This window comes from Protopterus annectens, chromosome 3.part1 (genome assembly GCF_019279795.1).
Source record: "Protopterus annectens isolate FY-2018-M chromosome 3.part1, PAN1.0, whole genome shotgun sequence".
NCBI lineage: Eukaryota > Metazoa > Chordata > Ceratodontiformes > Protopteridae > Protopterus > Protopterus annectens.
In genome coordinates this window covers 1,393,213,515-1,393,227,610 of record NC_056732.1, presented here as the reverse complement: position 1 = coordinate 1,393,227,610, position 14,096 = coordinate 1,393,213,515, and the positions used below count along the sequence as shown (strand labels likewise).

Below are 14,096 nucleotides of genomic sequence, written 5' to 3'. Positions count from 1 at the left end.
CCATCTCCACTGCCAATGGTGCAATGGGAGGTTTCACCACTACTTCTGTGTATATACTAAATAGCATAACTTTGGTTTTGCATTTGTAGAGAAGTAATCACCTGTTAATTAACCACTAACAAAGACAGCTGAAACCTGGCAAAGACGCAGGACAATTTATACTGCACAAGTGAGTGCAAATGTCTTGTGTATTGTATGAGGGATGCCTCTCCAGTATATGCAAACATTCTGTCATTAAATAAAGAAAGTAATAATACTTATAATACTGAACCCTGGAAAACTCCCATTTTTACCTGGTAAAAGCATAAGCTGCTTTTCTGTCAGAATACTGACTCAGCATGATTTAAGTAGCTCTAAAACTATCTACTTGTTCTATCGCCAATTACTGCTGCTTTTAATCACATTGAATAGTAAGCAGTTTACCAGGCCAAATACTTTCAAGCAGTTTAGAAATATAGCCCATACACCTATAGGCAAAGACAAAGCCAAGCCAAACCAATATGGTATAAAGTTTAATACAAAATATTCACACCAAATAAGCGTTTTCTTTTCACCCACAGAAACTTCATCAGAATGGTGTATTGTCTGTCACAAACAAACAGTTAAAATAATCAAAACCTGAATGTGAGTGTACATATATTTTTGTAAATATTTGTAAATATTTTTACCAAGTTGTGCTGTTGATATATGTGTGTGTGTGTATATATGTTAAACAATAGTGCACAAGTTTCTGTGATGTTTCTTTCAATTTTCAAACGTTGTGTAATTAACTTACAGCCACTCACATTCAAGTTTTGATTATTTTAACAGTTTGTTTGTGACAATACACCATTCTGATGAAGTTTCCATGGGTGAAATGAAAGCGCTTATTTGGTGTAGATATTTTGTATTAAACTTTATACCATATTGATTTGGCTTGGCTTTGTCTTTGCCTATAGGTGTATGGACTTTTACTGGCTTTCTTTTCTGCACTGCTGTGGAGTTTTGGCATTTGTGTTATTTACAGCATTTCCTGTGGTTACTAGTAGTTTAGAAATATAGTTGTAGTACAATTTCCTTTGCCCTGATTACTGGAGTTATAGTGAATTAGATGGAAATAGCTGTTTGACTGTGATGGCAAGCCCTGTGTCTGTGCTGACATGAAGAAAGAATATTCTGTACTAGTAGATTCTGTGGCTTCCTGGCCAGTACTTTTTTCATCCTTTGAGTGGTCACCGCCTTTTGGTATATACATGACAAAATAAGTTTGATCATACACAACAGTGAACAAAAACATAACTGAAAACAGTAATATTGAGAGAGGAAAACTATTTCCTCTCCTGCTATTAAAACTAACTACCCATAACACTAGCCTCAAATTTGTCTGAATAGTGGCAATGTTATAGGAAGGTTTTAATGACGTTAAGGTGTAGGGTTACAGTTGGGGAAAGGGGCAGCATTAGGGTTAGGGTTAGCACCCATTACTAAAGTGGTGCAGGGGGGCGGAGGGCAGAAGGGCTTACTTTTTTTCATCACATAACAGTAGAGGGTACAATAGAGCATGAGGGTGTAAGATGCTCCACCTTAAGAAGGAAGGAGTGCCATGTCAGAGAAGGGACCCTTTATTTGCTCTCACTTAAAGCATAAGAGTGTATGGTGTACAGCATTTGGACTTGGCACCCCTGTAGTGTTGGGGAGCACCAGAATGGAGCTTTTTTTTCAAGCTAGTGTTGAAGGATTTCAGATTGGGGAGCAGCACTGGGCACCAAATGAGCCAACTATGGCTCTGTTATCACGGAGCTAAAGGAATTTTTTCTAAATCCAGTACTGTATCTTTTTCTCAGTCTGGGCTTTTGTTTTTCTTACTGCTTTTTCTGCTAGCTTCTACTTTAATAATATTGTTTTCTTCTTACTTTTGTGTTATTTTTACATTGTTGTAAATTACCCATATTTTCCTCAATTTTTGATATCACCATGTTTGAGGAACACAATTTTCTCCTTCTTTTTGGCCTGCAATACTTGTTTCATGCTAAAGTGTGTTACTTCTGAAACTGGCTTTGTTTTTTATTCCATTGTTATTTCATACTACCTTTATGCCCATTGACTACAGCTTTTTTTGCTTTTATCTTCCCCCCAGTCTGCCTGACCTTTACCTTGCTCCACTACATTCATCCAATTGACACAATTGTTACTTCTGATAAAAATGGGAGTGGGTTGTCAGGGTGAGTTCACCAATCTCCTCCCATACTGATACTCACTGAAGAGTCGTATGACCCATTCATGCTATGTAGTTGAGGTCATCAGTGTTCTCATTCAAAGAGGTTAGGGCCAGTCCCTTTCTTAGGTGACATTCACATGGTTCTCTTCCTCTGTGAGAGACAAGAGTTGGGTGGTAAGGGAGTGGGCCATTCAGTAGGTGCTAACTCCCCGTGGCAACTCCCTCGAGCGCCACCATAGCTGCCTACTGCTGAATGCATGTGTGGCATCACATAGATGCCATCCCTGGCTTCAGGTGTAACAACACCTCTTGGCAGTCTGTGCTCAGCAAGCTTATGACAGATGCATGTAACACCTAGAGCTTCCTCTAGAAGTCACCCAAGCAGTTTGTCAGAACTGTGTCCACCCGCCATGGTACTTGAGACATCACTGGCCATTCATTCTGATCCTTCCCAGCCCAGCCCATCTAGTACCCATGCCTCTAATTGAGCATGAGTTATTTTTTTCACAGTTTACGGATTCCTCTCTCTGTACCTCTGGGGTCAGCTGCCATTGACTGGAGCTTTTATGAAGTATTGTCTCATTTTTATCAAAGACTGCCCTCCTAGATTATTGAACTCAGGATACCTAGGTATGAAAGTACCAGATTAAGATGAAACAGGAATAGTCAATCCTTAGTCTACATGTATCTCACTGCATATTGAATTATCCTATACATATTGTCACCTCTACTATTGTAAATACCTACATTACTCTAACAATACTGCTGTAATTTATTGTATTCTAATTACTTCCTGCTTTTTGAATAATCTTCTATTGAAATCCATTCATTTATTATGTATTAATATTGATTTTTAATTTTTAACTGTTTTTTAATTATTTTTTAATTTTTAAATGTTTTTTTAATTTTTAAATGTTTAATTTCAATTTTTATTTTGTTTCACTGGAGCTTTTCTCCCCGGGCCTCTACTGAAAATGGAAATATATCCAGTTAGACTAGCCCAGTTAACAAATGTAAAATAAAAATAAAATAAAATAAATTTTTAATCTAACACTGCCCTGTTTTTAGTTGAAGAATAAGGACTGCAGTAAGATCATAGAAGTGTGAGATTAAAGGTGTTTCTCCTTGCCTCCAAGGCTATGTGATCTTGGAGTTACTAGTATTTTGAGGGTTGAGTACATTTTTAAATTGCTAGGTAGATGGTGGGTGCAACAACATTAGGTTTGATTATAAAATGTAAATGTGTGGCAGTACCCCTGGGAGTTAGAATATTTAGAGATGCATGAGTGTGGTGGTGCATGGGAGCTTGCTCTTGCAAAAACAAAACCCCTTGTTTCTTATGGCTTTCTGCATTGTCAAGTTAACAGAGTTGCCATTTCATGTTACAGTATTTCTGTATTCATATTTCTACTGTGGATTTATTGAACTCTCACTTTTGATTGGTTCAGCTCAGTGGATAAATTCATGATGAACACCCTCCTGTCTTGTGATCATTTATTCTGATATGGCTTTCTACTTGCAAATTAGAGACTGTCTGACATCACCATTTGAGAATGCCAGGTCAAAAGCTAACATTTCTTGGGGAGGTTATAGTACTACGTTTAGGACACCACAGATGATCTTACTAATGGACATTGTTGCAATAAAGTTATTCAATTTAAGATTCAGTAGATTACATTTTCTCACCAAAATAACTCCACTTTCTTTGTCATACTAAGCATACTACCATTTGCTTAACTTATTCCCTGCCATAATGATGAGCTCTGTATAATGTCTCTCTAGACTGCTGTTATTTTGTAGTCTCCAGTGTGTGCTTCCTTTTTTCATTGTTTAGTTATTTGTATACTTCTTTGATCCCTTCTCTTATTGATACATCTCTTCACATTTTATCTATGTGCCCTCTCATATAAACTCTATACATCTTTATATGTGCATCCCCTTCAAGACGGTCTATGCAGCATGTTTCTGTTACTGACACTGGATCAAGATATTGCTTCTCCATGAAAGCTAAAAACTCAGGCAGCTTTTCTCCTGCATTGTAGAACATTGTTTTTCATTATCTTATATTTTCCTTTGTTTTGTGTTTTTTTGTCTTTCCCTTGTATTTACCATGTATGTTATCTGGACCTTTATTCATATTTACCACTGATCTTTTCCTGATCCACTACTGGATGGTAGCTAATCTAATGATGTGAGAGGAAAGGATAAGATATCCATGAAGCTTTTCTATGCATTTCCCCCTTAGTTTAAGTGCTTACTAACAAAACACTTAAACCAGTTGTTCCTGTTCAATTTCTTCACCAAGACAGATAGTGACCATCATGTCAGAATGGGTCTGCATTCTTGGACATTACTAGCCCCCACAATTAAGCCATTGCTTTATATTCTGTACTTGTTGCTCACGAGTTCAAGAATCCAACAAAAATGTACTCCCAAAATACTAGCATATGTGTTAGTAAGGCCATTCTTACCATTTCTAAAAACTACTTATGTGCTGCTCTGATTACATTTCCAGTCAGAAAAGTTGTATCTCCAAGGACAATGGAATCCAGATTACTATCCTATTCAACTGATGAAATAAACCTGCGGATCTGATATTCTGGCTACTGCACAAGACAGATACCTTATATTACTGTTTACGTTCTCCATTCTATAAATACCCCCTAAGAATGAAGTCCCCCAAGCTTTTGACCAAAGCAATGCTCAAACACACTTTTGCAAGCCAGCTGAAATGCAAGCATTAAGCTTTTACATTAGAAGAATGTTACAGTGTTCAGTCTCACTTTTGTACTTAACATATGCATTGTGCCATGTGATGCCTCAAGTGTCATGCTGCATTTTTCTCTCAGTTATATTTGTTACACAAGGTGATGTTTAAATGAAAACCTAAATAACATAATATTTTTACCTAACTGACATCACTAAAATGTAGGAATAGCACGGGGGTGTGCCCATAGACTTTATGGATGTACCAAAGTGCATGCGCAAGGCCCCAAACATTAAAGTCTATGGACGCCCCTACACACACACACACACTCACACACACACACAAACACAATTCAGTGATGCCACTAAGGGATACAGAAGAATATATGGGCATATCCTTGATAAAAAGCTTACAAAGCTTCTTATTTAGAAACCGTTCATATTATTATGATGGGATAGAAAATACCTACATTACTTAAGTTACAAAGTACTGTGATACATACTTAAACTGAAATGGAACACTTTAGGCTTGTTCAGAATTACAGTTTGATAAAAATCCCCTAGAGGCTGGCTGTGAATGGACATGACGATCACTCCTAAGAAACTGAATGGGTGTAGAAAAACTGGCTGATTTATACTGTATAGCTGTCTGAATGTTTTAGAGCTGAAACTACTGTATGTTGGCCCTAATTACCCGATTATGATCAGAACAGAACAGAATACTTATATCAGTCTAGTGAAGCAGTGGTACTAATTTAATCTTTCTCCAGCTCTAAGTCTAATTTTTTTATATCATGCTAATGCAAATGATTGCATAATTTTACCTTCATAGTGGGAAACTTAAGGTGAGATTCACCAGCAAGCCAGTGCATGACAGATTTGGCCCACAGATAATCATTTAACATCATTGTCTTATGTTTTCTAATAGTGAAGAAGCTCCACGATTAAGCCCTGACTATAGCACAGGCTGTGTGTGATTAGCAGTTTGTCAGTGGAGTCGTAGAGTCACTGTTCAAGTCGGCATGGAAGTGAGCAACTGATACATGCTTGCCATCAGGGGGTTTAAGACTCATGGCGAGAGCACCAACTAGGGCAAGGCCTATTACGGTGTGCTTGTGTACAGAGTGAACTGGAGATATTAGTCTGGCCAAGAGGCATGCCAGACATTATGACATTTAGAAAAGATTCACTCAGAAGCAACTCAATAAAGCCAGTCATTGTTTTGCTCTTGATATCCAACAGGAGGAGAGCTGTTAGGAAGAAAAAAAGGTAATGCTGATAATAATGAGACTCTCACTTATCCCTTCTTTCACATTAAAAAAAAGACTTTTAAGTATCTAGTAGAATGATTTAAATGCACTGCAATATTAGAAGAAAACAACACAAAACTTTGAAAAAAATTACATGTAACTGTATTAGTGGTAGTTACTGCATTTAGGACTATTCAAATATTTTATAATGTGTTTATTACATATGAGCATAAGATATTACTGAATACGTTCCTAAGTGAATCTGGAATGATTATCATAGCGGAATCAGATAACTATTACCTGATTATTTCCTAGAGCCACAGTGACACTTTATACTATTAGGTAGCATGTGATGGAAAAAGAAAATTAATTGGTAAGGAAGTACAAATTTTCTGTATTCAGTACTGCTTGTGCATTCTTTGTTTTGCTCTGACTGCTTCTCTTTCTCGTTCCACATTTTCAACTTGAAATAACCGTTCTGTTATTTCTTTATTGTGGTTGTCTACCCGTATCCTTCTGGCTTCCTGTATTAAAAATTCAAAATAACTGCATTATTTGTAGTTTGCATTAATGGGTAATCATCATTCGTAATTCCTGTATTTATTATGGATGATTTGTTTTCTTATCATTTCTATAATATTTGCTTTTAACAAGTTAAGTTAATGATATAAAACCTAGGTCAAAACCTTTGTGCAATACATGCACTTGCAAAGAGATCCTATTAAACAGAAGTAAAAAAAAAAATTGATAATTCCAGAGAGTTACTTGCACTGTTAGTGTTACTATATTATGTTGCTAGCATATTTCTTATCACAGTGGGGGAACAGCAGTGTAACTCTGACAAATGAGAGATGGCATTTGCATAAGTTCAAAAAGAATGAATGTTTTTCCATTTTTATGTAAATGCTGAGCATTAACTTAATTTAGCTGTTTTCCACATGCAATGCATGTCTATAATTTATTTTATTTTATTTATTTATTTTTTTATTTTACATTTGTTGACCGGGCTAGTCTAACTGGATATATGTCCATTTTCAGTAGAGGCCTGGGGAGAAAAGCTCCAAGTATTAATACATAGTTAAAAAACTGGTCTACATAAAAGTAATAACAGTAAAACACTAAGCAGGAAAAAACAAAATAAAAAATGAAATTTTTTTTTTTTTTTTTTTGGGATGGGCAAAGAACAATATTTTATAAAGTAGCTAATATGAAAAAAGGATAAAGTAAGAAATGAGGTGAAGGAAAGATAGGAAAGGTATCAGAGAAAGAATAGGGTGAGTTGAGAAACAGGTTATTTTCCTAGGTCTAAAAAATTGTTACTTTTATGAAAGAGAGGCAAAAATATACACCTAAGAAGAGAGGAAAGAAGAAAAAAAAAACTTTTTGGTACTTATTCAACTGGTAAGTTTCCTGTCTTAATGTGTAGTTGTGGAGCTTAGGAAACATCAACTGGGTTATTGGGTGAAGAAGGGGGAGAGGGAAAGGGAGGTAGGAGACAGAAGAGCAAGGCTAGTCTGGGTTAATGCAGGGGTATAGCCATTTTTTGTTAAGGTACAATTTGAGATTCTTCTTGAAAATAGGAAGAGAAGTCAGGGATGAGATATCAGCGGGTAATTTGTTCCAATGTTTCCCAACTGAGTTGGAGAATAAGCTATCTCCTGCAGAGTTATTAGGTGTAGTCCTATTGATCAGGAGTTTATTGGAGGAGCATAGATGTTTAAGGTTATAATAAGGGGTAATAAGGCTGGTGAGTATTGGAGTTTTGGTGGGTTGGTACAGGGTTTTTTGAGCTATTATTAGTTATTGTAGTTTGATCTGATTGGGAAGTTCTAGCCAGCCAAGTTGTCTTAGATTAATACGGTGGTGGGTCCTAAAAGGAGATCCGGTAGCAAATCTAGCAATGTTGTTGTAGGATATAACTAGTTTATTAAGTTTTTTTTGGACAGGTTGGTGTAAATAGGACATGCATAGAGTAAAGTAGATATTAGATGGGTTTTGGCTAGGGTAATTCTAGTAGCTGGGGGTAAGAAATGGTTTGATTCTATATAGGGTTCCTATCTTTTTGTTCACAGTTTTTATAGTACAGTTAATGTGATTTTCAAAATTGAGTTTATTGTCTATTGTAATTCCTAGTAATTTTGTGGTGGTGTCGGGAGAGATACTAGTATTGTTGTTGGAAGTGATAGAGAAATTTAGGGGGATTTGGTTGCGTGTTGGTGAGAAGAGTAGAAGTTTTGTTTTCTTTGGATTGAGTAGAAGGCAGCGTTGGGAGAACCATTGTTCTACTGTGTTAAAGGCTTTTTGGGTAAGAGACTGAAGTTCAGATTGAGAGGTAGCTGTGCAGATAATAGTGGAGTCATCTGCATATTGAATACAGTTAGAAAAAGGGATAGCTGATTGAAGGTCATTGATAAAGATGGAAAAAAGAAGTGGACCTAAGATAGAGCCTTGTGGAACACCTAGGGAGATAGGAAGGTGGTCAGATAGCGAGTTTTTCCAGACTTCTGCTTGTTGACGGTTTTTGAGGTAAGATTTAAACCAAGTTATGCTGTTAGGATCCAGTGAGAGAGAATTGAGAATGTGTAAGAGCATTTTGTGATTCACCGTGTCAAAGGCTTTAGACAAGTCAATGAATAGTGCAGATGAAAGACTGTTTAAGTTGCGGTTAGTGTTGATGGTGTTTGTGAATGAGAGCAGAGCAGTGGTGGTACTGTGGGAAGGTCTGAAGCCGTGTTGACAGTTAGCAAGTAGGTTGTTTTGGAGAAGATGGTTTAGGAGTTGTTTATGGATACATTGTTCCAAGATTTTGGCAATAGGGGATAATAAAGCAATGGGACAATAGTTAGACAGTTCAATAGAGTTTCCCCCTTTGTGTAGTGGGATGATGTGGGATATTTTCCAGATATCAGGGACAGTTCCTAGATTGATGGATCTATTTATCAGTATAGAAATAGGATAAGCAATAGCTTTAGCTCCTATTTGCAGAAACCCAGCAGGGAGTTTGTTTTCAGAGGGGGAGGAAGGTTTTAGTTTGTGCAGTAGTGATACAATATATGATGTAGGGATGGGAAGGAAGTGAAATGAGGGTGGTGTATTTACAGAGAAGGGATGTAGATTTGTGGTGTCAGGAGATAGGTGACTAGCCAGATTTTGTATAGTATTTGTGAAGTAGGAGTTAAAGGCATTAGCTATTTGTATAGGGTTATCAGGGTTAGAGTCCTGTGGGTTGGGTGTGATTGATTGGCCTGGGGATAGAAGATTATTAATGGTGGACCAAAATTTTTTAGGTTCCTTATTGGATATTTGTTGTAGACGAAGGTAGTAGTTCTGTTTGTCAGATAGTATGGCTTTTTTAGTTTTGTTCCTACATTCTCTAAAGGTTTGATGGTCAGCTTGGGTCTTGGAAGTATGCCATTTAGCCCAGTATTTGTTTCTGGTAATGATTAGTTGTCTAGTGTTGTTGCTAATCCAGGGGGCAGGTTTGGTTTTGATTCTAATCTTGCGTATTGGTGCATGCTGATCTAAAATAGATAAGAATGTGGAGTTGAAGTATTGTACTGCATCATTGAGAGGTAGTGACTTTAGAGGAGTCCAGTTACAATGGTGTAGTTGTGTAAGAAAGAGTTCTGAATTAAATTTTTTTTGAGCGTAATGTACGGAATGAGGTAGGAAAAGTGATGATGTTTTTTTTTCTAATAATATAGGTTAATAGGTGATCGCTTAGATCATCTGGTAGGGTTAGTTTAGCATTATGTACCTGTGTTGCTGATGAGGTTATATCAAAAAGAGCAAGTGGTGTTTATTGGGCTTTAATACATGGGAAACCTGACGTTAAATCAGTGCGGTTGGGTGTTAATTTTGGGGATACACTGAGTGTTGGTGCAGTGTTAGCTGGATCTGAGAGTGTTGCTGATCCCACACGGGTTGATGAGGTTAACTCTTTATTATTTATCACCACTTATTCCTTTGATGCCCCGTATATTGCTGAGATAGTTATGAACAACTGGAAGTTTTTGAGGCTTGATCATAGGGTCAGTGAAAAACTAGGGGCACCACCCAGATGTGTTTTCAGGAAGGGTCGCTCATTCAAGCAGCTTTTAGAAAGGGATGAGTCATCTCACCTTGTTTCCAACAGGAGCAGGGGTACTTTCAAATGTGGTAGATGCAGTGTATGTCATTTGATTAATCCAACCAGTCCCGATTTTACAGTGGCTGGGGTTACTATTAGGTCTGGGGGCCATTTTGACTGTTATAGTAGGAGTTTAGTATATGTGGCTCTGTGTGGGCAGTGCCCGGCCTTTTACATTGGGAAGACCAGCAGGGCACTTAGGGACCGTATTACTGAGCATCAATCTGACATTAGGTTAAAGAAAAAGACCAATGCTCTATACAGGCATATCGAATGTAACGCGGGTCACATTTTTAAATTTAGTGTTATACAGCAAGTTTTGGTCGATACTCAGGGTAAGAAGCTTGAAGTACATCTAGACATTTGTGAGATGAAATGGCAGTTGAAATTAAATGCTCTGGTGTTTCCAGGCATTAATGATTGCATTAGCATTATGCCCATTTTCAGGCTAAGGAATATTTTAGGGTAGGTTTGTCACTGAATTTTTTTGTATTTACATACACGCATATTTAATGATTATTGTTGACCTTACTACCAGTGTCTGTTTATTTATTTGTTCACAGTAGTTTTTGTAACTGCTTTTTAGTTTGGGTTTATGTCAATTGTTTTTAACAATGTTTGTTTCTTTTATTTTTAAAGGTGACTTGTATCACTAATTATTTGATGATGTCATTATCATGTGTTATATATAAAATGGGAGTGGTTTTTAACATTTGTATTCTGAAGAAGTCTGATTAAAGACGAAACCTAGGTAAATTTGTGGTGTGATTTGTTCCTGCTTGGTTTGCTTCCTTTGAGTCATTTTGCTGGTCTGTTTTTGTTCTGGTTAGTTTTTTTCAAGTATGGAGAGTCATCTGGTAGGGTGCCTGAAGTGTAGGTTTGTTGGGGAGTATTAGTAAGTATCCAGTCCAAAATAGAGTCTTTATTGTTGCTTTTGTTAATTCTGGTCGGGCCTGAAATTAGTTGAGAGAAGCTATGGAGATTAATATGGGAGGTGGGGTTTGAGCGGTTGCAGTGATTCCAGTCGATATTTAGGTCACCTAGCATTATCGTTTCTTGTGGGACATTAGAAGCGAGCCAGTTGAGAATGTACTCAAGGGTGTTAATGTTATCTCCTGGGGGGAGATATGTACAAATAATATAGATGGCTTTACTTTTGTTTACTTGAAGTTTAGAGCATATTAGTTCAGTGTTATTGTTTAAGGGGAGGTTCAGATTGATGGTGCTGATTTGTAGTTGAGTTTTGTAAAGAACAGCAACACCTCCTCCCTTTTTTGTTGTGCGGTCTAGTCTAATTATTTTATATCCTGGTGGGGTAATTTCACAGTCATTAATAGTGGGTTTTAGCCATGTTTCAGATAGGCATAGGATGTCAAATTGGTTGACATCAAGGAGTGCATGTAGTTGTGCAATTTTGTTGTAAATACTATGTATATTCAGATGAGCTATGGTGAGAGAGTTGGTAGATTTGGTTGTTGGTATAGGTTTAGGGTTGTCATTGTTTTTGGTAGTTAAGGTCTGGGTGTGCAGTGGGCCAGGGTTTGGATGAATATCTCCATCTAAAAGTGTGTTGTGGAGTATTTGTTGTTTGGGTTTAAGGTTTATGACAAAGTAGTAGGCAAGTTTCTTTGTTTTCTGGTTATAAAATAATATGAGTTAGTCTGTGAAATTTAGCTGGAGAGTAGTTGGATTTATAGATGGAGTTTTGGAATGTCAAAGGTGAAGGTGTTATAGATGATGACGTTTGAAAAGAGGGAAATATAGAGATGGAGTGTATGGGTTGTTCATAGTAGGTTAGGAAATAGGATGTAATAAGAGGACTTAAGAGTACTAGGAAGAATAGTATTTGGTTTTGAGAAGGATTGACTGTTATATAGATATTTGGGAAGTGAGGTTATAGATGGAGTATGAAGAATGGTAGGTCAGATAGAGTTTGAGAAGTATAGTAAGTTGTAATGAGTTAAAGGTGGAAGAGAGTGTTGTAATTGAAAGGTGAGGTGTATTAAAGGGGAGGGGTGTTGTAATTAGGGTTTGTGTAATTGGTGTCAATTGAGTAGGGGTGTGGTTTCTAGGGTTATAAAAGTAGGAGTATTTGGGGGTGGGTGGAAATTGGGGGTAGGGTAGGGGAGCGGAGTGAGCCCACAGGGCGGACGGAGTGGGCAGAGATAATAGAGCAGAATGTGGAGGAAGACAGTCAGCAAAGTGAGAGAAACACAACAGGTAAGTCTGATGGTCAGAGAAAGGTGGACAATATGCAGAGGTAGGAAGGAAGAGAGGCAGGATGTAAGAGTAGTAGTCACTGATAACAGGATGCCTGCGGGCAGAGGAGAAAAGGTGGTTGATATGTGTAACAAGATACTGAGAACGAAGTGACTGGGGGTCTGTTTCTAACTATAGTGTTTCATTATGTTCCAGGTCAGATTTCTGTTCATTTTTTCAAGTTTCCCTTTGGTCGATGTGGGAAAAAGCTAACATTACTTGATGCTTCTTCATCCCATGTCCTCTATTTTCATCTACGTCTAAGAGACATAATAACCACCATCTTCCTCCAATTTAATTTTTCTCACACCTACTCTATTCTTCTACCATTTTTTCCCATTTTTTTGCCTTCTCATTTTCCTAAAATATGTGATTTATACCTACCTCTTTCCCTCCTCAGCTCAAATGTTTTATCATCTCCTTTCAAGACCTATTATCACAATATTTCAGATTATTCTCATCTTCTGATTCAGCATTGAACTGAATGGCCTAAGTGTAACATCTTTATTATCACATTCCAGTCTCCCTGACCCCAACTACTTTTCACCTTTTTCTACAAATATCTAAACTTCTTTTTTTTCATCTTCCATCTTTCCACTAAATGTTTATATAGTAGTCCCCAACCATTTATCACCCTCTGTTTTAATTAACTGGAATTACATCTTCTGCTCATTTAGTTTCTCCCAGCCTTTATCATACACTACTTTTCTCAACTGATATTATTTCTTCTGCATCTTATCCCTTCCCAGCCCTTTCTTCTCCCATTCCATAAAAGCCTCTTCTTTTATCTGGTAGCTCCATTGTTCTCTCTCTTCATGTATTCTTTTAAATGGATTAATCTCCATCTTATTATATTCCTAATATTCCTTTCCTTAATTTTTACTGGTGTGCTCCCTGTTTTGATACTCAGACTGTCTCATATTTCTTCTTTCACTCTGCCATTCCCTATCCTCTCCACTGTCCAGTCCTTAAAAAAAAAAGTTCTTCTCCCCGTCTGCCTAGTACCCTCTTTCCAAATCTTCCTCCACTCTTTACTGCTCTGTCATTGATCACAAGTCCATTGCCATACATTATATGTTAGTGAATATGACTGGACTTCACGTATTCCCAATGACCCCTTTCCTCCTGCTGCACATTCCTTGCCTTCCTTTTCTAGGATTCATCCTCCAGAGCGTATTATATACACAAATTATGTATTGTGTTTTCAGCCTTTTCAAATCAAGATCATCATAATTAGAGAAAGTAAGTATAAAACCTTTGGCCTTACCATCACACAACCATATCTACCACTCTTGCTAGAGACCCAGTTCTTCCTTTTCACCCCTTTACCTGTTTATTTATTATGTATTTTATTTACCCTTTGTTGATTGGGTTAGTCTGACTAGGCCAGAAGCCTCTTTACCGAGTAGTTCCAATGTGGTATTCATGCTGACTAAGGAAAATTTGGCCAGGACACCAGGGAAAGTACAACTGTGTAAATAAACTTACCATAGCAGTAGATGCTCAAGTAGATCACTGTTGTAATAGCCTAAGCTGTATGGGTTGTACACTGCCA

The 14,096-nt window shown here is 37.3% G+C and overlaps 1 protein-coding gene across 1 annotated transcript in view; it reads right to left on the bottom strand.

Moving 5' to 3' along the window:
- Positions 1 to 6,352: 6,352 nt before the first annotated feature.
- LOC122798476 overlaps positions 6,353 to 14,096 on the bottom strand; it is an 820,137-nt gene continuing 812,393 nt past the window's right edge. The window contains exon 10 of the mRNA XM_044067429.1: positions 6,353 to 6,677. Coding sequence (XP_043923364.1) covers positions 6,552 to 6,677 — 126 coding nt within the window. The 3' untranslated portion in view covers positions 6,353 to 6,551. The remainder of the gene's footprint in view (positions 6,678 to 14,096) is intronic.